Here is a 25,799-nt window from a genome sequence, read left to right on the forward strand (position 1 = left end):
AAGGCCTGTATTTAGTAATGAAACACATTTGCTTCTTAACTTTTGTTTCTTGTTTTGACTGGGAGATCACTCACACAGAGAAACTACAGCTTCCTAATGGTCACAGGGACCTGAAAGGACTGATGAGCAGAATCACTGCAGAGAGTACAGGGATCACTCTCCCATTTGCGAGTAACACCCAGCAAAGCCAGGAAGGGTTATACCAGTGAATAAACTCTCCCCAAACACTGCAGTTCTCCAAAAAACAGTATGCCTAAGGCTTGCCTTTGGGCAGAATATAAGTCTATGAAAAATAATTGATTTCACACTAATAATAAACTAATTCTTTATTCTAAAGCAGCATACTTTGAGGTTGGTCAAGCACCCTCAGTCTATTTAGAAGCGAGAGAAAGAAATGATTCTGAACTTGAAGAAAACCCTCCAGTAGAAGGCTCATGCAAGATGACATAACCTTTATGCTACTGGAACAGATTATTTCAAAAGCTTCTCAGTTCCTTCCTTGCTTCACATGACACCTCTCAAGGATGAGGTTATCCTGCAATCTTTGTCTGTTTATGTATAGGTATTTTAATCAATGAGAAACATTAGCTCACCAGTTTGAAGCACTTTTATGTAAATTGAAAGAAAAGTACCTGCCTTGCAAGGAATTGTAAATAGCAGACAAGAAAGATTTTGCTTGCATCCAATTGTGAGATCTTAAGTCCATGAACTGAAAGCAAACCTCTGTGCATGCAGAGTGTTGTTTTTTTTAAGGTAGTAGGACTGTTTGGCTTTAGAAATAATACCATTCAAATTCAGCAATCATACTTCATCTCTGCTTCCGAGAAAAGGATAAAGAAGTATAGAAGTATTGAAACTTCACAGTAAATGTCTTTCCTGTACTTGATCAATGGAAAAATAAAATATGAGTTTCAGATTGCAAGGTTTAATGGGAATTACTGAAAGGAAAATCAACTAGCGTTTCTACTAGCTACAAATATTAAGACAATTAAATGAGCTTACTTACTGATGCCTATGTATCCAAAGACAGAGAAAAATGAAAATTATGAGACAAGGCAGATTTAAAACTAAAGAGCTCAGTTCCATTTCATTTGCTATAAACACCAAATTAAGAAAACAAGACAGAAGGCAGCACTGCCAATGAAGGACGACTGTCTTAGGATAACTAAAGACAGGAAATATTGTACTAAAATTCATGAAAAATGTTAATAAAAGGTATTTCCCAAAGAATAATTTCCTAAGGTATACCAGTGCTTTGAAAGCAAACATTTGACAGAAAAAAAAAATTTTTGTAATTATTTGTATTGAAGCATGTTATTTTCCTTAAAATGCTAAGGATATTCATTTATTTTGTAAGGTTTTTTACTAGTTTATGTTTAATCAGTTCCTTAGCATGATGGATATGTGTATATCTTAGCTGTATGCAAAGACATCTGAGAGAAAATATTCCAAATATGGCATTTTTTTTAGTGCAATGAAAACATTTCAGTCAAAATGAACATAAATCTAAGTCTTAAAGTCAATATTGCAAATCTGTAAATTTGCACCTGTATGTTGCAGTACTAAAACATAAAAGAATCTTTGCAGGTAAAAACCCAGCAAAATGAGGCTTGTTTTGGGTTTAGCATAAGGTATTCATCAGTACAAAACACAGATCCATCCACTGGGATATCCAGTTCCCACAGATAATCAGCTTTATATCACCGCCAGTAAAATTAGTAGAGGTGAGTCATTAATTTCAGTAGAAATTTAGTTAAATGCAAAAGAAACAGGAATTTTTTTCAGCAGAGCACCTCACTGTATGTGTAAGTGTGTACAGATGTGATCTCATGTGGTTCACAAGCAGAAGTGCTCACATTCAAAAATGCGACTATATGCTACTGTCAGACATGCCTTTTTCCTCCCTTCCTGCCTAAGCAGTAACACTTCACAAAGGCAAAAGGCATGGGAGGAAATTCAGCAGGTAGGAGAAGCTATTCTCACTTCAAGTATAGCTCCTCTATTTACACAGAAAAGCTCAAGCTCTGGAATTATTTCAAACACAGAGAGTGTGCTCAGATGGCCAAGAGTTAAAGCAGCAGTGATACGCTTTGTCATGCTTCCTTAACATTTTATAAACTCAGTCACAGCATCTGTAAAATTTCAACTTTCTCAGCAAAACAAATAATGATTGAAAATAGAGCAGAAGTTGGGCAATCCTCAACAACACCACCAGCAGCTCTCTCTACCTGCCTCCAAACATATTATTAATGCTATGCTCTTCAGCGTTACTCGGTTTTAAAATATAAACACAGACGAGTAAGTGTGGCAAGCTTATCAACAAAACCCTCCAGTATGATACAAATACTAATTGCCTATTCTCCACTGTAATATTCTCATACTGAGAATTAAATTGTTGTTGGAGTCCATAAACTTCAGATTTACAGAAGCGTGAAAACCTAGGCATCTTTGTACTATTATTACTTTACGAGCATATAATAGGTAAAAGATAGATTCATTGAACTGCCAATGGTTTCTCTATTTTGATAGTTCCTTTATCTTTAATTTCGATATTCAAACACTTTCAAATTTAGAACAAAAAACACCACTTTACCCGACAGAATATTTCTTACTACAGCAAATGGGGACTTTGGGGCAGCAATTTCATTGGATGTTTTCAGTCAAGAGCTTTGAAAAACGTGGCATGCTGGCTAAAGAAGCCCCGTCCTGGCTCACCCTGGTAGCAATGGCCTGCTGTAGGCTCTTGCTCTAGAAAAAACGATCTAGTTATACCCTGCTTTTTGCCAACTTAAAACCCGTTAATGATTCCCCCGTGCACTACAAGAAATCCCCAGTAGCAGGTTAAATTGTTTTTTCTCTCCTTACAGAGTCGTCCTATTTATTTTCTGGATGTTTGAGAACCCCAAGCAGCTGGGGAAAGACCCCTTCATGAAGAAAAGTCTTTTTGACATAGACTGCATGAAGCAATATCCTTGGAAAGTGAATCATGGCTTCAGTCACTAACAATTTTATTGATGCATCACAAGGAATACTCACATGGTGCTGTCGCCAAGCTCTTCATAGAGGTTATTGGCAGCGGTGCTTGCTGGTTTGCCTGCTGGTAAAGCCATCTGGATTCTCGCAGTCTTTGCACATTCAGCCTGTCGCCTTTGGTAAGCCACGTTAGGGAAGGAGAAATACTCATTAGAAACACTCTATACCCTAACATAAGCTGAGATGTAGTTTTCGATGTTTTTTCCCCTGCAGTTTTCAAAACATCCCTGTGTTTTGTCTTCTTCAAAGAAAAGTAATAACATGATAATCTTTTCCTGGCTTTTTCAGCTCTCCATTACTTGTTCTCTCTTGGTGAAATCCCAGAGCTCCCACTGGACAGAAACCTCCTGACCAGCAGTATGTCACTGCCATGGCAGATATTTCCCAGGAAATAATAGATGTCATAGCTTTGACACTGCTCTCATTGGGAGGTTTATCTGTTCTGGCTGCCCAAGACTAATAGTGGAGAGAGTAAGCTCTTTGGTCAAGTGCTTCATTCAAGTGCCAAGAAACTAATTTTAAACGCAAAAAAAGTCTCTGGCAAAGTTTATCACTTACAACTCCTTTCTCATTATAGTTGGCTGGGACATTTCTGTCTCAATGAACAGTCTTCCTGAAAACTGTTTCACTACGAAACAAATTCCTATTTTCTAGCTAGCAAACAAAGCCTGTGGTCCCTCATGCGTGTAACTGGGGGAGCGCCACTGATGTGACATGACTGATCTACCTGCTTTAGTTTTGAGGGTGGCCGATACCTGATCCTTTTTAGGGAAGTCTCTCTATGCACTCTAGGGCTGACATGCACTTGTTTGCTTGAGGGATACCAGACACATGGAAATATTTATTTTTTTCTCTGCAGGAAACAGGCGATGTCCTGAACCACGGTATCTTTAATGAGTGCTAGCATGCAATAATGAAATACATTGAGTAGTCATGTAAGTAACTTTTAAGCTCGCCATACAAGTTGTTCAGGAACAAGTTGGAGTATCAGAATTAACTCTTACTGAATGTCAACTACCCCTTCTTCTTAAAAATAAAGACTGGTAGGCTGTCAGTATTCCTATCCAATCTGTTAGAAACAAAGCAACAAAGCTGAAAATAAGTACTTACTCTTTGAATCTGTTTTGTTATGCAAAAAAAGATAAAGAGATAAAAAGGAAGGTTAAATGAATTCTGGTTGCAACAATTGTCCTAAACAGTGACCCTAAAAGGAGTAATAAACTAGATGCTACTTAATTATTCCACACATAAAATCACAGAATTAATGACATGTTTAAAGAATCATGATTTCCAGAGCTGAACAGTGTTTAGCTGCTATTTGTGATACTCTTGAAACAAATTTGTGGTCAGCATAAATATGAATTACAGTGGGGAAAACGGCTTTGGGCTTACAGAAAAGAACTCCCTGCCACACACACACACAGAGAAAAGAGTAAGATGTGAAACCGTGAATATACCTCATGATATTTCTTTACAGGTGGACCATTAGGGAGGCATTTTTATAACTGTTTTCACATTTTAGCATGTTTCAAGAATGCTATAGAAAACATCTTCAATAGCGAAGGAGTATTATTTTTGGTTTTATTGAGAAGATACTGGTCTTTTGTGATTATACTACATTATTTATAGTTACCTTATGGGGTTGTACTGGATAGTGTATTTCAAAGACACTATTTAATAGAAAATAATAATGATAGTTTCTAGCTTGCTTACAAGTCATAAATGTAGGCACTGAGCTGCACTTTGACAGTGATAATTTTATAAATTGAGTTTTCAGTAACTTATTTTTACAAAATTTAGTAAGCTGATCATTGATCTGGAAGGCACTGAAAAATGGACCTACTGCACATAAAAAGTTTTAACAGTGAGAAAATCTTAACATTTCCATTTTATGTGCTGTGAGTATGACAGTTACATTTATCCCGCTATAATCTCTACACTCAGTGGCAGACTGGAGCACCTACTTTGCCAGAATGTTATCAGGAAAAATATTGAAACTGCTTTTGAAAAGGAGAAAAAAGGCTGTAATGCAAAAACAAACCATAAGGCTCAGGATAGCTTTTGGTGTTGATATTAACACTAAAATTCCTTTTATTTTCTTTGGCACTCTTCAGTGATATATTTTTCATAAAAGTATAGTTTATTCACATTGGTCTCCTATAAATCCAACTCCAAGTCATGCTTCTAGACAACAAAAATGTGATTTTTTGATGAAATGAAGTTAGGCAGATTCCCTAAGGCTGTTAAGAGAGATTGATAATCTTTTGATAATCTAACAGATGTCAAAGAAAAATAGTGCTATTAGAATTCTTAAAGAAACAGGCAGTTCAGGTAACAACAACAAACTAATTGTAGGTTGAACTGGTTCAGTAGTGTTTCACTGGAAACAAATTTTATATACAATTTTGGGAGAAGTAAAGCAGCTTTGAGATGCACTGCCATCCCAACGACGCAGAAGTTTGTCAAGCCCTTTCAAACTCCTTTAAAATACTTATTCCTTTGGCCCACATTGTTTGGAGAAACTGGGATGTAAATATAACCCAAAGAATGTGCAGTAACCGTCAAGAAATGGCTATCCTTGGCTATTTTTCTGATGTCACTAAAGAGAGTGCTCTCAGGCAGGCCGCTGTTTTTTCATGTAGGATATGCTTTTTAAATGATGACTAACATAGTGCTTTGCTAACTCCTAACTGCAGTGCAGAAAGGAAAAATGCACAGTTTAAATCTCACCTGGCATATTGTACCGCATTACACCTATTGCAGCATTCAGATTGTAATTGCTTTACTGTAATACATGTATATCAGCTCTTCCCTGCCCTCTCCTCCCACAGACTGATGCAACACTGCAGCAGGAGTCTGCAGAGGCACTGACACTTCATTGCCCTCAACACAATGAAGGGAGCAGATGCCAAAGCATTTTTTGTAGAAACAAAACAAACAAAAAAGAAAAACAAACAAACAAAAAATCCAGCAGGGCTCTGGGAACTCCTTCCTACATGGTCCTGTGGAGCACAGGTTTTCCATGATGAGGGCATATTACATTCCAGCTAGTTCACCAATTTTAAAATGAAGATAGAAAGATATGGAGGTACAGACCGATATATACAGAAGTTGAATACAACCATTTACTGGGGAAGATGCACAGAATTATTTATATTTTGATTTTGTAATGATTGGTAATTCTTTGAGTGCTCAGAGCATGCACATAGAATTAGAACTCTTTCATGAGAAGAAATTAAAGAATAAATATACAGCCTTTAAGTCCAAATGCATTGATTTTAAATATGAGTGGACCTGAAAAGGGTTAGTTGAGAGGAACTTGTTAGTGATGTTGATCCTTTAATTAGTCTATTAGGCCAATTACTTAAACCTATTGAGTCTGTGAGAGGTGAGTAGAAATATCAAGAAGGTTCTCTCTGGTGTATGCTGCTTTAGATAGCGCTAAAAAGGCACAAAATCAATTCTTCATGAAACATTTGCAATTAAGAAGCATACAGCTAGGGAAAAAATATCACTGTGAGTATTTTAGGATGCAAACAGAAAAAGTTGAGTCCTCTTATTTTGCCCAAGCAAAATTCATTTATTAAAACAGCACCTTTTTCCTTTTTTTTTTTTTGGCATGGAATTCAGCTCTGAATCTACACTTGTGTTTCAAACATCTGGCTTTTGATCTTGTGTTTCAGCACGTACTCTAAATTACTGCACCACAACTTTAGAAAGTATAGCAAGATGCACTTCCTGTACATTTTCTTTTTTCATGCACAACCCACATCAAGCACTGACCAACTCTTGTGCTGAGAGGGAAATTAAAAATATTTCCCTGTATAATAATTTCCTTGCAATGAAGGATAATTTTCAAAGCAGTTCTGCTAAGAAATGTAGCATCCCTACTACAACGTTGCTACCACAAAAAGGAGGAGGAGTACTTACTGTCTGTAGCTGACCATAACTATTAAAATAGCGGGCATACAGCAAAGGATGATTATCACGGCCAGAGCAAGTAACGCGCCTTCCGTGTAGCCTACGGCTTGCGCCTGCTTCTTGACATTCGCTACCACGTCTGGGGTGCGGATCTCCAGGATGCGTCCCCCCTGCCCCAGGTACGGCTGAAACTCTTTATTGATATCCAGCAGTTTGCCATCCAGGAACCTTCAATGTCACAAAAGAAAACTATTACAGCCAAGTTCATTAACTGTGTTTGAATTACTGCATAGCTGGGTTAATAACTGTGGTCTGATAAAGCACATACCTCTTCTTTATGCGCTGAAGAATATTACTAATTCCCTGTAATCCCTGTGTCAGTGATAACTCCAATGTACTTAATACCAGAACACATTTTAAACACTGAAAAGGAGAGGTGAGCTGAAGCTTATCCTAATTTCTAGGGGCAAAACGTTCTCCGTGCCATTGAGAGCAGCATGGCAAAATGGCTTGCTTCGTGCTTTTTCTTTTGGTGGTCTGTTGCAGAGGATTAACTAACCATCCTGGACACATCCCTAAAGACCACTCTAGCCTAAAGATCAACTTGATGCTACTCTAAAAGCAAGTAATTTTTAGAGGACTTTGCTCAGCTTCTTAGGGAAATTCTTTTGGCTGGAGGGACAGTTTGTTCCCTTTTGACTTCCCTTTCAATATTAAAAAGAAAAGGGATTTGGAAAAACTACGCTTTTATTAATCCCCCCCACCTCCCCCCAGCTGCATCAATTCTGAACCTCAGTCTCGCATCTGCTCTGTCTAGTTAGCCTCCATGTCTCTGCTATTTTCTTAGATTGTAGTGCTGGTACTACGTATTGAATTATTTGAGTAAGACTTTCCTCTTATAGCATGACTGTTTGATGGCAAGAGGAAAACACAGAGGGACAATGATTGGATGAACTCATTTCCAGTGGGAGTGAACATCAGAGTAGCTGAAGGATGTGCCCTCTCAACGATTGGCACAGTGCTGAGGGAGTTTATTCACTGGCTTCAGGCTGTCTGACAGCATCCTCTCCATCATGGCAATTTTTGGGTGGAATCTGTAGCAACATTCCCAAGAGATGCAGGAGAATTGTAACAAGGAAAACAATAACATTTTAGAAAATGCTACATCATCTGTACTTGTTTCCTTAAAGTCAAATTAGAGGTCACAAAAGATGACAGACGGACATTACTGTAAACTGCCTCCTCTTTTTCTTTTTTTGAGAAGATGCAGGCCATTTCTTCTGGAGTTTCACACCTCTTCTAAAAGGAATAGCACTGAATGCTTATAATAAACTGTAATTTAAACTTCAGAGGTTCTCCAAACACTGCCAGATAGCAGAACAATCTTGACTAACATTACTAATTATAGGAACAACAGGCTATCTATACAGCTGTCTGAAAAACACTGGCTTCAAGTAGGCCCTACAAGGCACACTGTTAAGACAGAGTTAGGTCCTAGGCAAAACTAGGATATTAGCTAACCAGGAGCCACGTGCTGCTGTCACTGCTTGCAACCTACAATAATGTCCATCTTCTGTTTGTGCATCACCTATGAGAGGAACTTGGAACAACATAGTTACCAAACAAAGGACTGGAACAGTCTGAAAAAGCAAATGCAGTGGAAGAAGTTCAGTATCTGACCTGATAATTGGCAGTTTAAAGACAGGTAGCCAAATGTAAATCCTAACCAAATGACCTCATTTCCTGTATGATGAAAAATTTTCTATTGGATGACTTTTTGATAGCAAACAGTATGTTTGTTAAAGAAATTTACTTTAGGAGTTTGAAAAAATACTTTGGCCAGGGATTTATTTGAAAAAATACATTGGCCAAGGCTTTAACTTCCAAAGGAAAATAAAAATTCTTGGATCACTTTTGAAGTGAGGATTGGCTGTCTCACAAGCTGCCAAGTAGTAGGCTCCAGTTATACAGATCAAAGGAGGCGGCACCCATTAGGATGGAGGAGGATCCTGCTGGCTCTTAGCTATAGCAGAACCCCAGACCCTTACATGTACAGTGGTTCTCCTGAAGAAAGACAAGTGAAAAACACTGAGATTAGAAAAAAACAAAAAAACAACAGCTAAAAAAATATTCTGAAAGGATTTCTGCATATAAACTCTTGAATGTCTAAAGAAAGTCTGAAATAGTTTTTATTTCCTTAGTCTAATCATGAGACAGAAATTACTCTCCTGAAAGACCATTTCTTAAAGCATGTTAATTTCTTACAATTGATTTCCTCCCAAATTAATTTACTGATAAACCCTCATAGCATTGTTTGTCCCTGTTTTTTTGGAACTTTGGGAAGAATGCACTCTGATCTGTGTAACGTATTAGCTGGATCTCATAACATGCAGAACAATTAATCCTGAATCATGAAATGGTGTTGGTTTCATGATACTGACTTCAAAGAAGCAGTGGCTGCTCACTCACAGACCCACACTCTCACAAAAAGCAATCCAAGGTGTTTTGAAGAATAATTTCCCTTTGTGTTAGTATGCTCTGCTGATATCCACAACTAATTCCTTGATTTCTTCCACAAAACATTTTCTAGGTATTTGAGCAAAAATCCCTTTTCACAGCTTAAAGACCTGCAATGACGGTTCGTAAGACATAAACCGAGTATAAACGGAGCTCTAATTCTTTTGTTGCACGCTAGATGTCAGTGGTGCATGTTACACATCCTTTGAGTTGGCAAAAGCATTCAAGTAGGACAGCATTAAACCTCTGGATGATTTTAACAATCTCTCAGTTAAAATTCTGTTAGCATTTTCTTGACAAAGCCTATTTTAACAGGTTCGTAACTCAACCGTGCACATTTCCTCCATGATGATACATGACACATTGTGCAAAAGATTCAGACAGGGTAAGCATTTTCTTTTTAATGGTGGACATTTTCCACTTAATATATGCAGGAGAAATTTTCTGGATTCAACTGTTTTTTATGCTCCAATAAATCAAACCCCCTTTCATATAAAAGATAAAAAAGGAGGCTGATCATTTCAGTCTGTAAAATTATCTAAGTGGCCTCAAAGTCTTTTAGGAGTTTGTGGTAGAGGGAGGAAATAACAAAGCACAGTTACTATTCAGACCCATTTTCTGGTGTAACCAGACAGATTCCTGATTAATAAAAATATCAGGTAATCGGTCGTAACAGTCTTAAGGAAAAGTATGAACCTCTTGTTGCGTATCAGTCTTACAAAGTACAGGATAGGGAAAAATCAGCATGTCTTGAGAGACACATGGGTTTTCCCCAGCTGGCAGTGACTACCACAGCACAGCTGTTAATGTCCATGCCTTCTAAATCATGTCTTTGTTTTCCAGCCAAACATTTTGCTTGAATGCAAATATGTGGGATTGGGCTACTCATTTGGGACTTCTGGATGTGAGGCAGCCCATTCAAAATAGCCTGGTAGCAAGTATGGCACAGTCTGTCCATGCGCTGTCGTTGTGCACATCAGCACGAATCCAGCACATCCAGAGCACACTGCACCTCATTGTATCTCTTCATTTCATAAATGACTGTTGGACATGACCTGACGTATTGGACCGACATTTCCCAGAGGCGATTATGGGAGCCTCAAACATTAGTTTTGGTTTAGTGGGGTTTACTTCTTGTAGAAATGCAGCTCTGTAGCTGGTCATGAGAGTGACTTTGCTCAGCTGCTGATGGGCATTAGCTATCCTTTCCTCCCAGCTCCAGTGTAAAGCCAAGCACCTTTGGGACCCCAACGCTGCTCTGACTTGTGCCTGGCTGCCAGCACCAACCAGGATGAGTCACCAGTGATATTTGTCTGTATCCCAGCAGCACTCCACCTGTGAAGGAGAACAGGTTGCTCTGCTCTACTTTGTCTTCAACTTACCCCCACATTCCTTAAAAGACCTTCGCAGATAATTGTTTTCAAACAGTGACAGGTTTAACAAACTCTGTTAAAGTCCGGGTCTCCACTGTGTTTTATAAGCAGAAACACAGCAGGATGTTCCCAAAAAACCCATTTACGAAAAGCTACAGGTATCTTCCAATACACAATAATTTTGTAAGTTGCATTAAAATCACAACTGGCAGAATTCATGTGCTAAATCTGTGCTGTTGGTACAGTTCTCTCTTCTGTACACATCATGAAATTTTTGAACACTTGGAAAATACCTTGGCTAATTTTATATTCCTTATTGCTAATTAAGTTTTTAAAACAGAGGGCTCCATCTCTTTCTGACTTTCTAACCTTTCTCCCATCATATCCAGTTTATTAAAGGATCCTTTCTCCTATTGATCGCTTTTCTGCTAGGATCTGGAGCAGATTCCTGGCTGGCGGAAGGATGGTTGTGACTCTTGGCAATCTCTTCCCACTGAGGGGACAACCACTGCTACTGTATCCTGTGATTGGGGCAGGAAGAACAGTGAGCCATCCCTCTAAAGATCAAAACTCCAGGAAAGATGGTCACAGAAGGAATTTCTTTTTAGATTTGGGTAAGCACCTGAACTGAGCCAAATCTCTTGAGGTTCACCCACTTGCTAGCGAAAACTTGTTAACTTCAGATGTCAAGCTACAAAACTCTCACTTCATTTTTCACCTTACTTTAGTAAGCTGACACTTACTCACCTCTACCCTAAAGCCAGGAAGGCATTCCCCAGGGTTTTGAGCCAGGAAGATTCCCCAGGATTTTGCTGATTTAAATATTTTAAAGCTTTTGAAGAAAGAAAAGAGGAAAAAAAAAAAAAGAAAAAAAAAAAGCTGAGTATGCAGGCACATGGAGCATTTTAATGAGGTTGCTTCTAAGCTGATACCCTATACATTTGCAGACCAGGCAAATGAATAACCGTCCCTTCACATTTGAAAAACTGCTTTTTAACTTAAGTCTATTCTATTCTGTGTATTTCACTTGACACACAAACATCCCTAAAAAGACATTCCTGTATTTTCAAAGGGCACCAAAATGAAGAGGGACACATTTTCTGACCATGAAGAGAGTCTGCATCAGAAAAAGATTCTTTTTATTCTCCACGCACAGATACTAGCTCACTTTCATATACTAATAATAGTAAATTTGCAGAGCTTTCCAAAGTGAGGAGTAAAAGGGTGACAGAATTTTCAACTGTCATCAAGGTCACATAAATTTTCTGAACCTGGACAGCACCTAATAATGTCCTTTTGACCTTGAGCACTTCTAATGGGATCCCACTTTGGCCATACTCTAAACTGGCTACGACTGGAAGAAAACACAGATCTCAATGAATTTACAAACTGTAAAAGTAATGATAAAGAGGGATCAGTAGATAGTTTGGGTGTAAGGCAGCAAGATACATTTTATTGAGACTAGTTTTGGGAGTGGGTTGGGGTACAACAGTCACTTACAGGAGCACTGCAAGCAGATTTACTGGCACTTTTCTTTAAGAGAGAAAGGAAAATGGTTATCAGGGATTTCTGCTGGCTTCCTGCTAGGTTTCCTTGATCTCCACTTCCACTCTTGAATAAAATTGGGAACAAAATCACAGAGACACCATTCTGGGAACGATCAGCAGCTCTGACAGTGGACAAGGGAACACAAACTCCCAGTGCATCAGCAAGACCTAAAAAGACTGTATGACGATGGAGATACCTACAAACAAAAAATGGCCACCAGAAGGAAGGAAGCTGTATTGCCACTGCTCTGAAAGCTACCACTGCTAAACTGCATCTGATTTTTTTATTCCTAGTTCAGAAAGTGATGCTGGAAGACTGGAGAGGGTTCAGAGAAAACTGTAAGTGATTAAAAGAATTAAAACATAGCCCAGCGTGCAGAGGTCAAGGAACTTCAAGAAAAAAATTTAAGAGGATGTGATCATAAGCCTAAACCTTGGTGGGAACCAGAAATTAAAAGCACCAGTTGGATGCTTCAATCTAGCACCCAAAGTTATAATAAAACTCTGTGACTGAATCTAGACATTAAAAAAAAGAAAAAAGGCATAATTTTTGACAGTAAAAATAATTACCCTGCAATAACAACACAAAGGTTGTAGTTGACTGGATTTTCTTGAGCAGTTGCTTTGCTGAAAGACACGCTCAAAGCAGAACTGATTTTGGGAGTTCCTATGGTCTTTATTATACTAGGTCAGACTGATCACAGTGATCTTTTCCAACCTATAAGCTCTGAATATATGCAGAACTTTAGTATGCTATAATTCATCTGTACTAAATTAAGAGCTCGGGAGAACAAGCCCTTTTTCAATCACAGTCCACCAAGATGGTTCACAGCCACTTGCTTTTTAGGCTGCTGACTGACATGCTGCTTTATACTATCATGGAACTGTCTGGTCTAGTTTTCACCGAGATAAAAAGCAAACACAAATGTGAAACACGCAAAAAAACCCCAAAAGATAGCAGCTGCTTTAGAAGAAGAGTCTGATTTGCATTTTCATTGTTTTGAATCATATGCAGAATGCTGAAACTCAAAAATATAGTTTCTAACAAAATGATTCTACAGCCATATTGATATTTTGGCAGCTGAATGGGTTGAGATACTAATTTTGTCTTAGAACCTACTTGCCGCTAGTGATGACTCAGAAAAACCAAGTAAAGAGACTACCTTAATGTCATTTCCTTACCCATGTAATTTCTGGCTTCTCTTCTTACGCAGGCAGAGAGCGGAGTTACCACTGGCCCCCAAAGCAGTAGCGTGCCAGAGCGATATCCCACTGGAACTCTGCTAAGGTGCAAAAGCCCAGGCAGAGTGGCACCCTATCAAACTGCTCTGCTGTAGTGACCAGAGCTGGCCCATTCACTGGCAACATGCTGCGAGTATAACCAGTCAATAAAGCGCCCTCTCTTATGTTTTATGTGACACTGGAATTTAACTGCTAATTTGGAAGTCAATTGAAAAGGCAAAACAACATCAAATTATTCATCTAAGTGGCCTGTCTACTGCTGTTCCTCTAGCAGCTGGTGGGATGGGCCTATGCAGATCTGTCTGCTCAGCCCACTGGGCACCTGTGAGCACTACTGATTTCCTGCATGTAGATGTACACCTGGATCATGCCCCGATCGATGTCTATGCTTCAGACTAGGTGCACACCACCTCTCTTCCTTCCCCTTCCCTTTCTTCTTCTCCTTCCATTTCCACAAAAAAGAAAAGAGAAAAAGAGACATGCTCCAAATGGAAAATGCAGCAAGCCCGAAGGTCAATGACTGGAGCACCAAAGCCCTTGCTTAGAGATCACAGAGAAGTTTTGGTACATAGAAAGTAAATTCCTTCAGAGGAATTTAAACTGGAAGCTCCTCCACAGGGTGGACCCTGTGCAGGTATTGCAAGCTCTCATGGCAACAGTGTCTAAATCACATGTACTGGGGCCATTCAGCTCAAGGGAATGGACTGAATCCAGTAAAATTGTAAACTCCCAAGCTGCACACAGGGTAGGTGTAGGGGCATACACCAACTGTTTCAATAGATTTTTCTGTTCCTGTTGTGTTGAACCATTTGCTAACAGAGACAGACCAACAGGCTTCAAAACAGTCCATAGAAATATAGGAAGAGCAACAAACAATATACTTACTTAAAAAGTTCATTCCTCATTATAGCTCTATTTGTTTGCGGGTCGATTGCGTAGACCATGAGGTCAGACTTGGTGTAATCCTCTTCAGAGTACCCATCCCCAAACCTCCGTGCACCAATGGATTCCACCACGACTGTCGCACCAGGAATCTGATCTTGGACATAGCGTTCCAAAATCCTAAAGATGAGATGGAGCCAGAAAGCTGCACTGATTTATTTGTGCTGATCAAGATTGACCACAGCCCAAACGAGATATTAATAGACAAAAACCACAGGCTTAGAAGGAAGGTAACCTTCAGAGCACTTTTAAAAAATCTCTGCTCCGATATAACCTCTTAAATGCTGAACTCTTGGGAAAAGCTTAGCAGTGTTAGGACAGGTCACCAGAAATAGTGTCCTTAAGTCTAGCTCTTTGTATTTATGACATCAGTTGAGTTAAATGGCTCATGGGAAACACCATCTACGTTTCACAGAAAAACCCCTGTCGTCCTTTTATTAAGCTATATGATTTCAGAACTCTTCAATTCCAGCCTTACACAGGGTGTATACAATAAATTTTCACCCACAGAAACAACTACTTCAACCATTTTAGGTGGGATATTTCATCTGGCCCTCCAATATAGCACAACATATCAGGTTCCAGAACACCTGCTACTCCAAAAGGCACGAGGAAGCTCTACAGCCATAAGAAAGCTGGAATATCAAGCTGACACATTTACCACAGAAAAAAAAATAAAATAAACTGCAGAAGTTCTACAAGCAGAAGAAAGATAGGTTGACAGAATTCAGCGGCAGCTATGCCCAAGACAACAAGGGCATAACAACTATAAACCAAAACAGATCTGTTCTTTTTCCAAAGAGAAGGATTCATTACAAGCTGCCAGAGCACAGAATGGCACACTCTGTGGATATGTATATGAATCACAATGTGTCAATACATGAGATAAATGCAATTCTGGGGGATTAAAATTTATTAGAGATGACATTTACTGGTAATTTTATTAATTCTCGTCAGGTGACCAATTTTCTTTATTACTGAATAGTCTTTCCCTTTTTTTTTTTTTTTTGACAACTGACTGTCCGCAGACATCTTAGTATGCGCTTTTGGAAGCCTTTGTTCTAAATTCAGAATCTCATATTTTTCTAGAGTTTTCCATGCAGAACTGTTTACGGGAGAAGTCCTAACATGTGATGTTATTCCTCGAATATTCAAAAAGGCAAAGGGAGAATGGCTGTTTGCAGAATGTCCCTCCAAGCAAACAAAAAATTCTCGTGCTTATGCCAGGTTGAAATGCCTTCAGCATGCCTGCAGAAGCACCACAGCAATGAGGAACTGAGCACCTGAAAAGTTTCTGCACAGATAGCAAGCACACTTGTACCTCAGATACGGGGAGTTTATGTACAGTTATAAGCATAACTCACTACTACTTTAACAAACTGCTTTAGAAAGGACAATACTTTAATGAAGTTTAAAAAAAAATATATTCTTTTCCTTCCTCCTTGTCTGGTCCGCTACTCTAATGGGGCCTATGAAATTTGCTGAGTTGCTGTAGCAGACTGCTTCTCTGTATCTGTTGCACTGTGCAATCCAATGAGAAAAGGAGGATGACCTTCAAATTCTGTATGCAACAGGGAGAACTGGTACTCCCAACAAGACTGTAGCTGGGGCTGGCAGCCAAGATGGTGGCGATCCCAACTCTGGCAAGAATGGATGGAGCCAGAAGGAAAATGGAAATCTGCTTAAAAAGTGCCATTGGAAGAGCTTTAACCATAGCTGCTGGGCAAGGACAGAATACATCTCAGAGAAAACGGGAAGAGCGTGTTTGCACACAGACTTGCTAACTGTGTGATGAGGTTTCCAAACTGGGAATGAGAAGGGTTCAGTTAAAGCCCACAGAGAGTTTTATAAACAAAGGCATAAAAGCAAATATCATTAATACTGGATACATGGGCAAAAAGTATGGAGAAATAAACAAGAGAACCTGGAAGGCTAAACACTCCATCAGAACTATGAGTTATGGGAAAACACAAGATTTTCTGGGCTGATTTATGTGATCGGAATATCAAATCAAAAAGCAATAGCTGAGTTAGGAGGCAAAAGCAAGGGAACGAGAGGGAACATGCTGCCTGATACATCAAGGATGCACTAGGGTGCGGAGGAAGACAAATCTCATAAAAAAGAACATCAATGACTTTAAGAGGTCACCTGTTGTTTTAAACAAAATCTTTTGCAGTTGCTGAGGTTACATTTTGCTGTTGTTTTTTTCCTGACACAAGATTTCCAAAGTACAGTAATGCTGTCAAAGCAGTATCACCATCTCATAATTTTTCAAGACCACTGATTCACATTTATCCATCCAGTTTCTCTGCTCTTTGTGTGAAAGTTTAGCGTGCCCTTAAAATAGAAGCTTTTCTATAAGATTTTGAAAACTCCAAGTCTGTCAGACCCACATCCTAGCCTAGCAGTGAATATATACTCTTAATGCAGAGCCATTTTTGTGGGGAAAATAAAAACAGTAGATTGTCTGACTCATTGCTAGTTGACTGGCGTCCTCTAAACAAGCACTCCTACTGTTTGCAAATATGGTAAACTCTACTCATCTCTGCTTCTGGCACGCACCTAACTGGCAGCTAGGGTGATAACTTGTCACAGGTACCTCAGTAACAATAATTCTCCCAGGTAAAAGTTGACAGAACAAATCTGGGATATGCAGATTACTATAAAAAACCCCCCAAACACTATGTGAATGTAAGCGACTAAAAGAAACTACAACCGTCTTCAGAATGGTGTTTTGCACAAGGATTCAGATAGACCAAGTATGTAAAAGATTTACCTCCCTAATTAGCATGCAATCATCTTCTGTTGCTGCAGGGGGGGAATGCTTTTGTTTCCTTGCACAGAACTATTATTTCACCCAAGACAGAACCGCCCTGTAAGGTTGGAAGGTTATAACGTAGGTTCACTTTTAGCAGAATTGGTAACAACATTCCCTTTTCTCAGAAATTCCTGGCATGGCTTCTGCCAGAATTCATTGCCTTTGAGAATCTCTTTGTCTTAAACATGATTAAAATTGAAGAAAAAATAGCATACTACTATCTGACTATGAGAAATAGGTACATTGCAGACGTTGGCTTTAACTGACATTGCAAGAAACACCACAAAGTATAGTGAAATGACAGTAGTATTTAATCTGAAACATACAAATTGCATGTTTAGGTTGAAATATATAATAAAAATGCACTGAAGACTGAAAAGTAGCAATTAAAGAATACACTTAAAAATAGGGCAGCTCCCCAGAGTTATTTTAAAAGTCATTCAACTGAACTTGTGATGCTGAAAACACTGTAGTGTTTTAAAACTCTACTGGAAGTGGCCACCTGCTTGTAGTACTACTCACAAGAACCAATTTTTAATATGCATACTTTAAGTAACAACAGCATCTGCAGTTCTACTGTATTTATCAGCAAAAGTTAGCTTAAAATTAGTCTGTCACTTGTAATGCAACAAGGGTAATTACCATCCTCCGAACAGTGGTGTAGTGAGCGGAAGAACCAGCAACTTAACAGGCGACGCGACTTTCCTACTGCTCTAACTCCGTTTAGCTCTGCAGATACAATGTAACGAACCGAAATGCCTCCCAGCCCACCATCATTACCATCGCTTTCTGAATTCCCATCAGTGACACCAGTGAAATGAAACGAAGGACAAGAGGATTTACAATGTCATTGAGGACATAATGTGGTCCTAAATATCCTGAAAACTCAGAGGTTATTTTTTTCCTCTTTGGATGCAAAAGAAATGGAAAGGCCAAAAAATACAGGTATGTTGGTTTGTTGAGCTGTCCCTTGGCTGGTGACATTCTGCTTCCCAGAACATTTCTGAAACCAGCAGACCAAAACCCAATATCTGAGATAAGGCACCACGTTCCTGGGCCACACTCAGCGCCATGTCCATGAGCTGATATGCACACCTGAGGCATCATGCCACATGGCAGGGCTGAGGTTGCTGCATCCCGTTACAGGCAGAGAAGACCCTGCTAAGCACAGGACTAAATTAAGGGGTGCACCCTGGCATCGCAGCAACATGCTGTTTTCTCCCCTCAGCTGCATGGATCCGGCATGCCAGACACATGCCCCAGTGTGGGAGAGATCCTGCTATTAGTAAAGATGCAAGGGACTACTTGGAAGCTTGTCTGGAAACTAATGTGGAAGTCCATATGAGTCAGTCAGTTACCTCAACATATGAGATATGGAATCAGCCGCATGAGAGCCCAGCAGCAATGGCAACTCAACTAGACTAACAGTCATTGCATTAAGATTTGTTAAGTCAGCAGCAAAGTTTAATGACCCTCCACTGTCCCTGGCAGAGAAGATGCATGACATGGCCTGAAAGAGCACTGCAATGTTCCAGTAGTTTTATACCCTTGAGCCGAATTGCTAAGTTGTATCCATATCCTCTGAATCAGCACACAAACAAAAGAAACAATTCAATTTGCAGAACTAGTACCTGAATTTAATTACTGCACAATTTTCTTAGCAGAAAATTCTACGGGAAAAAAATGTTTCAGTTCTCTAGTAATTTGACAGCCTGCTGTGTTTCTGGAGCACATAAAAATATTTTAAGAAAAAAAAAAGAATCCATTCTTTCTTTCAAGACTCTGCAATAACTCCTACCATAGACTCAAAGCTACAAGTGTTGAAGACTAGAAATCCTGCATAACTTTTGGCTCCTCCACTGAAAATTTCAAGACTCACTCCTACCATAGACTCAAAGCTACAAGTGTTGAAGACTAGAAATCCTGCATCCTGCATGGCTCCTCCACTGAAAATTCTAGCTCCCCAAAATAACTTAGTAATAATAATAAATTCATATTCTAGGTATTTGAAAATGTAAGCAAATTTGGCAACAATGCACAGATGAGACTCTGCAATAACTCCTACCATAGACTCAAAGCTACAAGTGTTGAAGACTAGAAATCCTGCATAACTTTTGGCTCCTCCACTGAAAATTCTAGCTCCCCAAAATAACTTAGTAATAATAATAAATTCATATTCTAGGTATTTGAAAATGTAAGCAAATTTGGCAACAATGCACAGATGAGAGCATTCAGCTCTGCCGGTATACATCAGAACAGACTTTTCAAGTGTTTCATTTAACCCAAGTACGCTCTCTCAATTTTGCTCAACTTCAGCCAAATTCTGGCTGTGTTGGTTTTTGCAAGGTTAATAATTGACAACTAAACTGCTGGATTTTCAACTGTATTTTCACAAACAGATAAGGACCAATTCCAGCCCCTCCTGTGCAGTTAGTGATAGCTTTGTGGGGGTGATGCACTTGGGCCTCAGCCTCCTGCTCCCAGATGCCTTATTACAGTAACATACATAGAGCACAGGGAAGGTTATACTACTTCTGTGGCCTCTGGACAGGCGCTGAGCTGCATTGGAGCTGCCAACACAACTCAAGAAACCCTTACTAGTCAGCTAAGTCAGCCTGCTTTGCACTGCAATGTAGAATAAAAAAGCCAGAACTGGGGTTTATTTCAAGCCTAAGACTATTCCTTCTTTATGAAATAGCCTTTTGACAAAGATTATTTCTACTTTTATATCACACACAAAGCATGTATCTAGCAGGAAGGAGCACCACTGAGCCAATTTACTCTGCATATAATAACATCTAAATTATTTAGAAAACAACCCAGAGACAATGTCTTTATACATACTTACCCTAATCCTATAAAAGCATATTGGATTGCACACCATAAAGGAAATTTGCTTTCTTACATATTGCTGAAGTTTCTGTTCTTCTTTTTGTGCTCATCATGTATAATCCCGTCCTCCAAAAAACCTACACGCACTCCAACTTTTTATTTCAGTATCATTTTTCCCAGTTGCAGAAGGAACATTACGCTACACTCACCCAAAGAGTAATACACAGAGACATCTTGACTTTGACCCAGAAGACATATCTTCAGATCTCAGCCCAAAAGGGTTTTTACTGCAATAGTAAGCAATTTCAGAATAAAGCAGAAGTTTACAGCTTTATCTGAGAAGCCACGCACTACATTATAGTGCTTCAGAGAAAATACATTAACCGAACAACATTTGGTATTATTGAGAGGAGCGGGGAGAAGGAGATTGCTGAACCAGTGCTTCCCAGCTGGTAGTGGAAGTAGCAAGTGGAAAAGTTGGAGTTGAATAAGCTTTTGGTCTCTATTACCTAACTTAATAAAGGTAGCCTAATGTTATTAATCATCATGATTACAGCAGAGGGAGGCTAAGATCAGCTAAGAAATGGAATGGGCTCTGTTAAACACTGCACAAAGCGAGAACTACAGGACGTGCGTTCTCCAAGTAAAGCCAAATGTAGGGTGGATATGAAATACAATGCAGTCAGTTGGTGGGAAATGTCCCTCTAACCTCATTATTTATTTATTTGCTAATTTTGCAATTTAATTTAGAATTAAACAATACAGTGCAAAGAAGTAAAAGGGAAAAAGGCAGAGGGGAAGTGGACGAAAGGGCCAGGAGCAAAATGAACCCATATAACAGCATCAGAGAAGGCTGAGGCAAAGAACAAGGCAGCTACAGCAGTACCTGTGACAAACATTTAATAATGGGGAGGAAAGTAAGTGCTAGCTGTGAAGAGTGCTTAATGGCAAGTTCACTGCCACCACCCCAATATGCAAAAAGTCCAGTCACCTGTAATTAGGCTTAATTCAGTAATTACGTGGCAAAAATCATAGAGCAAGCAACGGAATGGTACTTCTCCTATGGGAAAACTAACGAGTCTGAGTGATTTATATACTGCAACTACATCCAGCAGGAGACACACGCTCATTTTCTACCAATTCATGTACTGAGGAGATAAAAAAACACTGGTGCACTAAGGTTGAATATCTTAATACAGTCAAGAGTGCTTTCAGAGGCACTGCATTTCCAAACAAGCACCTCTAAGGCAGCCCATCCCAAGGGGTAGTTGTGTCTGGCTCTACTAAAGGTACCAAGAATGCTGGAATCCCAGTGATGCCTCATAACATCTGATTTCATTATACACAACCACATCTTGATAAATATGCTACATTTCAGAGGCATTCACTCATCCCCCCAATTACTGAACATACTGACATTCTAACAAAAAAGAAAGCAGGAACAAAGAAATAAAATACAATGATATACACAAGTGCCACGTAAGGCACTCACGTCAGCTGTCCCTTTTAAATGCCATCAACTGGCTTCTGCAACTGAGATCAGAAAACACCATTTGCTATATTGTCAACAGCAAAACACAACTGAAGGGAAATGATCCACATTGTGTAACATTTCCATAAAGAGAGGACTGTGCATTGCAGCTCCTATATATAAAATATATTATCTCATATACTATGATTATACATAAAATTATATATGATGTACAATGTACATGTGATGTATATTATGATATATAATTTATAGCAATATATATTGCTGTAGTATATATTATAACATTTCTTTTAAGTGGACCACAGTTTCTATGCAGCAAAGCAGAGCAGACACTCCTTTGAGAAATGATGGCAGTCAACTTTATATATGCAAACTATTAAGTTAGCAGGCTGAACGTTCATATTCTGAGACACTCACCCAGTGTATCTCCAAGGATCAGCACTTGATTTTACATTTGGATTTTCTGGTACAAAACTGCCTGGTCACTTCTACATCGCATTAGAGGTTTGAGTGTGGATTTTCTTTAACTATGTAACTGCTCCATTCTTTTATAAGCATTAAGGTATTAAAGGATTGCAGCCTATAACAGGCCAAAATACACTTGAAGAAAAGTTCCCTGGAATTACCACATGTGCTATTTCCAGTAATTTTGTCTTGAAAAGTAGGGAATAACCTATATTAAGATACACACGATACACATGAACATCCAGAAAACAGATAAAGTTGCTACTCAAGAACATCTGCACTTGAATTCCACTTCCAGAGGCAGGTCTGGCCAGGAGGCTGCACGCACCCAAATTCCTCAGCCCAGGAGAACAAAAAATGCTAGAGCAACGCAGAGAGAAGGCAGGCTCAAAAGCCCACAATGTACATCTAGTACAAGCATTTTGGGACCTCTACCTTTGCACTAATACAGGCACTGTGAGTTGTCTGTTATGAAGTCAAAATATAAAAAAAGGAATCACCACCAAGACCACACTGAAAATACAGGAGACTAGAGAAACTTCTTGATGTGGGAAGTCAAGATCTCAGTGTTTAAATATTTATACTTACTACATAATTTATTATTAAATAATAAAACAATTATCTGTTGCTGTATCTATGCACATTTATTAGCAGTATGAGGTGATTCCATCAGATCCTCTTTTCCAATGAGAGATTCCTACACCACCACTAGGAGACTTTCTTCATATGGAGGAAAAGAAACTCCATTCTTTCCAGGCTCACTTTTCACTACAGGGAGGAAAGAAGAACATGGGAAACCTCATATGATTTTTGAAAGCAAGGAGACAATCCTCATACTGTTCTTTAACAACTCCAGAGCAGTCCAAGTGCAGCAAAATGTGTTTTCTTTACCCACCTGCTAGGCTCAGAAAGCACACACAATGCAAAAACCGTGAACATTAACATTGAAAATGATGCCCAGAGAGTTCCCTAAGCAATGTTATCTCCATTTTGTAGGGTTTGTAGGCTGTAGGGCAAAACCAGCCTTTTCAAGAAGAATGTCTATGGAGTATTTCATCAAAGCACTCATTTTGAGCCACTCCATTATTCCATTTCAGGGAAAACGATCTGCCGTCTATAGAAGTGTGTACAGAGGAATTTAATTCACAAGACATTTCTATTACCTATATGGGATGAGAGAAACACAGGTCTCTCTTGGTGATGTGGTGTATCTGATTTTAGCTAGAGGTTTAAGCTGCAGTCATGTGAAAACCAAAGAAGTAAATGCTCTGAGCATGAAGTTGGCTATTTTATTCTAGTTGAAATGCTGTTCCTTGCCCAACAAGTAAGCACTCACAAACATTGCCATATTTAAAGAACACTGTGCCGTCTGCCTTCACCAAGTTTTCTGAAGGAGAGGAACACGCACTGAATTTTCCACTAAGCCTCACTCCATTTTCTCTGTCATCTTCTGTAGCAGACATAACTGGACCTATCTGAACAGACATAATTAAAGTGGTTGAGAGAAATGGCAAATCTGACATTGATGTGCAGTCCAGAGGATATGAAAAGCTTGTTGATGAAATTAAAGCAGTTGGAGGAAAACCAAAGTGCTTACTGAATGACTGCAAAGGATCATGACGCTACTAGAAATGTCAGCTGAAGACATACCCATTGTATCCCTCAAAAAGCCTAAACTCCTAAGCCAAATAGATAGCGATGTTTTAAATGTTTTCTTCTATGGTATGCTTCCTTTATTTGGACCATTAACCAACATACATCTCAGGGCTATGCTGAGTAAGCCTTTCCAGTGTGGAAGAATGGAATTATATATTTCTTAATACCTTGTATCCACTCTCTAGTGAAAATTACAGGCAGCTGGGGAGAATCTGTTGTAACTTGTTCTCCAAAGTTGTTTAAATCACTATTTATTTTATTGTGAAAAATCACTATAATTTCAAAAATGACCCAACTACCCACTTCGCTAACATTCCCCATCACCAAGTATTGCAATTCGTGGTTAAATGTTGTATTTTCAGAGATTAATATTTACTATCACTCCAGCACCAAAATGAGAGGAGAAAGAGACGAATAATCTCTGTAGTGACTAGTTTAGTTAATGAGGTTTAGTCTTTTTATCTGTCAATGAATTATACAAAGTGTTGTAATTTTATAAATTAGTGCATTATTTGAAATGGCTCAGAACCTCTTTGGGTGAAAGTACTTTAGCCTGAGAAGGTCTCCAAAATTATTTGGTTTCCCTTTGTCTGTGGTTATATCTTCTGTATAGGGCATGAAAAATCACAAATTCCTATTATTTTGGTTTTATGTCCTGCATGAATTATTAAAGCCTTTATAAAAACAGGGAGATAGCATTCTTTTAAGCCTCAGGAGGAAAACCCAATAAATTTGAAGATGGCACTGAAATAAATACATTTTTATGTGAAACAGACAAGTACACATATGCAAAATTATTTCTGAGACTTTTGCTCTCTGCAAATATTTTCAATAAGGGATGAGACAATTTTAAAACAAGCTAATGCAATCTCTTCTGGCAAAGGTTGTCCTTGAAAGCCTATCCTTAGGAGTGAAATTCTTATGCTATATTCACTTGCTGGTCTCACAGTGTTCGTGAATTTAAAGGCTTCCCAAGCTAATTTTGAGAATTCAAAACCTGGCCATGTTTTTTTATTTTCATACCCATTCAAAAGCTTCATTCACTGTGAAATATTTACACATCTGTCAGAGACTTCCATGCACAAGGGCCAGAACAGCATGAAACAAGTTTTAAAAGATTCCACCCTGGCAGAAAAGATTTTTTTGGAGCACAGAGACCAAGGAATGTGGCTCTGGGCTGTTTTCCAAGACTGTGGCGGGATATGCCAGCTATTCCTCTGGGCCCCGGAGGAGAGGAGTGAGGGTATGATTATGCTACAATTTATTGTTGAGGCACTGAACACTGCTGAGACCTGCTAGGAGTGGGAAACAAGCTGCTCCAGTGTTTGTAGAAGGAGGTTTTTGCAGGGATGGTGAAAGGGCAAGACACAATCTGCTCTTGTCTTTCTTGCCGTGCCACCCGTTGCAGCATTCACGCTCTCAGTCCCACAACACGTGTCATGCAGTTGACACTCTTCATTCAAGCCAGGCTCGTTCTACTCTGTTTTCAAACCACCTTCTGTAAAGAGCCATCTGTATTTTGCTGGTGGCTCCTTTGGCTCCAGGATAGTCCAAAACTGGGAGGATCTCAAACACAGCCAAAGTCCAATTTAGCCTGAGATCTATGCTACATCATGTAGAAACACATGGTACAGAACATGTGTTCATCTTCTCCACTCAAGAATACAGACGCCCAGGAAGGCTACAAATTACTGTGTGAAGAAAAATTTGTACAGTGCAGCACACTGAGGTGATCTTGAAGGCTTAGCAAAGCAGAAGCAAACTTTTCCTATTACTGTCACTAAAAGATATATTGTTCTTCATCTCTCCAGCCAACACAAACACCTGACAGTTTTGGAAAGCTAGATCTTAAGTGTTAAGCAAGCAGACTCCTTTATTATTCTTAGCTCTAGGAAATGGAGTCCCTGTGAATCCAGACTATTGCCTGAACAACTTAATTAGTGCTTCTGATCTTAGAATCC

The 25,799-nt window shown here is 39.1% G+C and overlaps 1 protein-coding gene across 3 annotated transcripts in view; it reads right to left on the reverse strand.

Annotated features, from left to right (window-relative positions):
• PCDH15 (protocadherin related 15) overlaps positions 1–25,799 on the reverse strand; it is a 387,556-nt gene that overhangs the window by 18,045 nt on the left and 343,712 nt on the right. For all 3 annotated transcript variants that reach the window (XM_009275078.2, XM_009275076.2, XM_009275077.1), the window contains exons 28-30: positions 14,519–14,695; positions 6,964–7,182; positions 3,037–3,147 (exon numbers count right to left, since the gene is read on the reverse strand). In XM_009275078.2, coding sequence (XP_009273353.1) covers positions 3,037–3,147; positions 6,964–7,182; positions 14,519–14,695 — 507 coding nt within the window. The remainder of the gene's footprint in view (positions 1–3,036; positions 3,148–6,963; positions 7,183–14,518; positions 14,696–25,799) is intronic.

Source organism: Aptenodytes forsteri, unplaced genomic scaffold (genome assembly GCF_000699145.1).
Source record: "Aptenodytes forsteri isolate BGI_AS27 unplaced genomic scaffold, ASM69914v1 Scaffold320, whole genome shotgun sequence".
Classification (NCBI taxonomy): Eukaryota; Metazoa; Chordata; class Aves; order Sphenisciformes; family Spheniscidae; genus Aptenodytes; species Aptenodytes forsteri.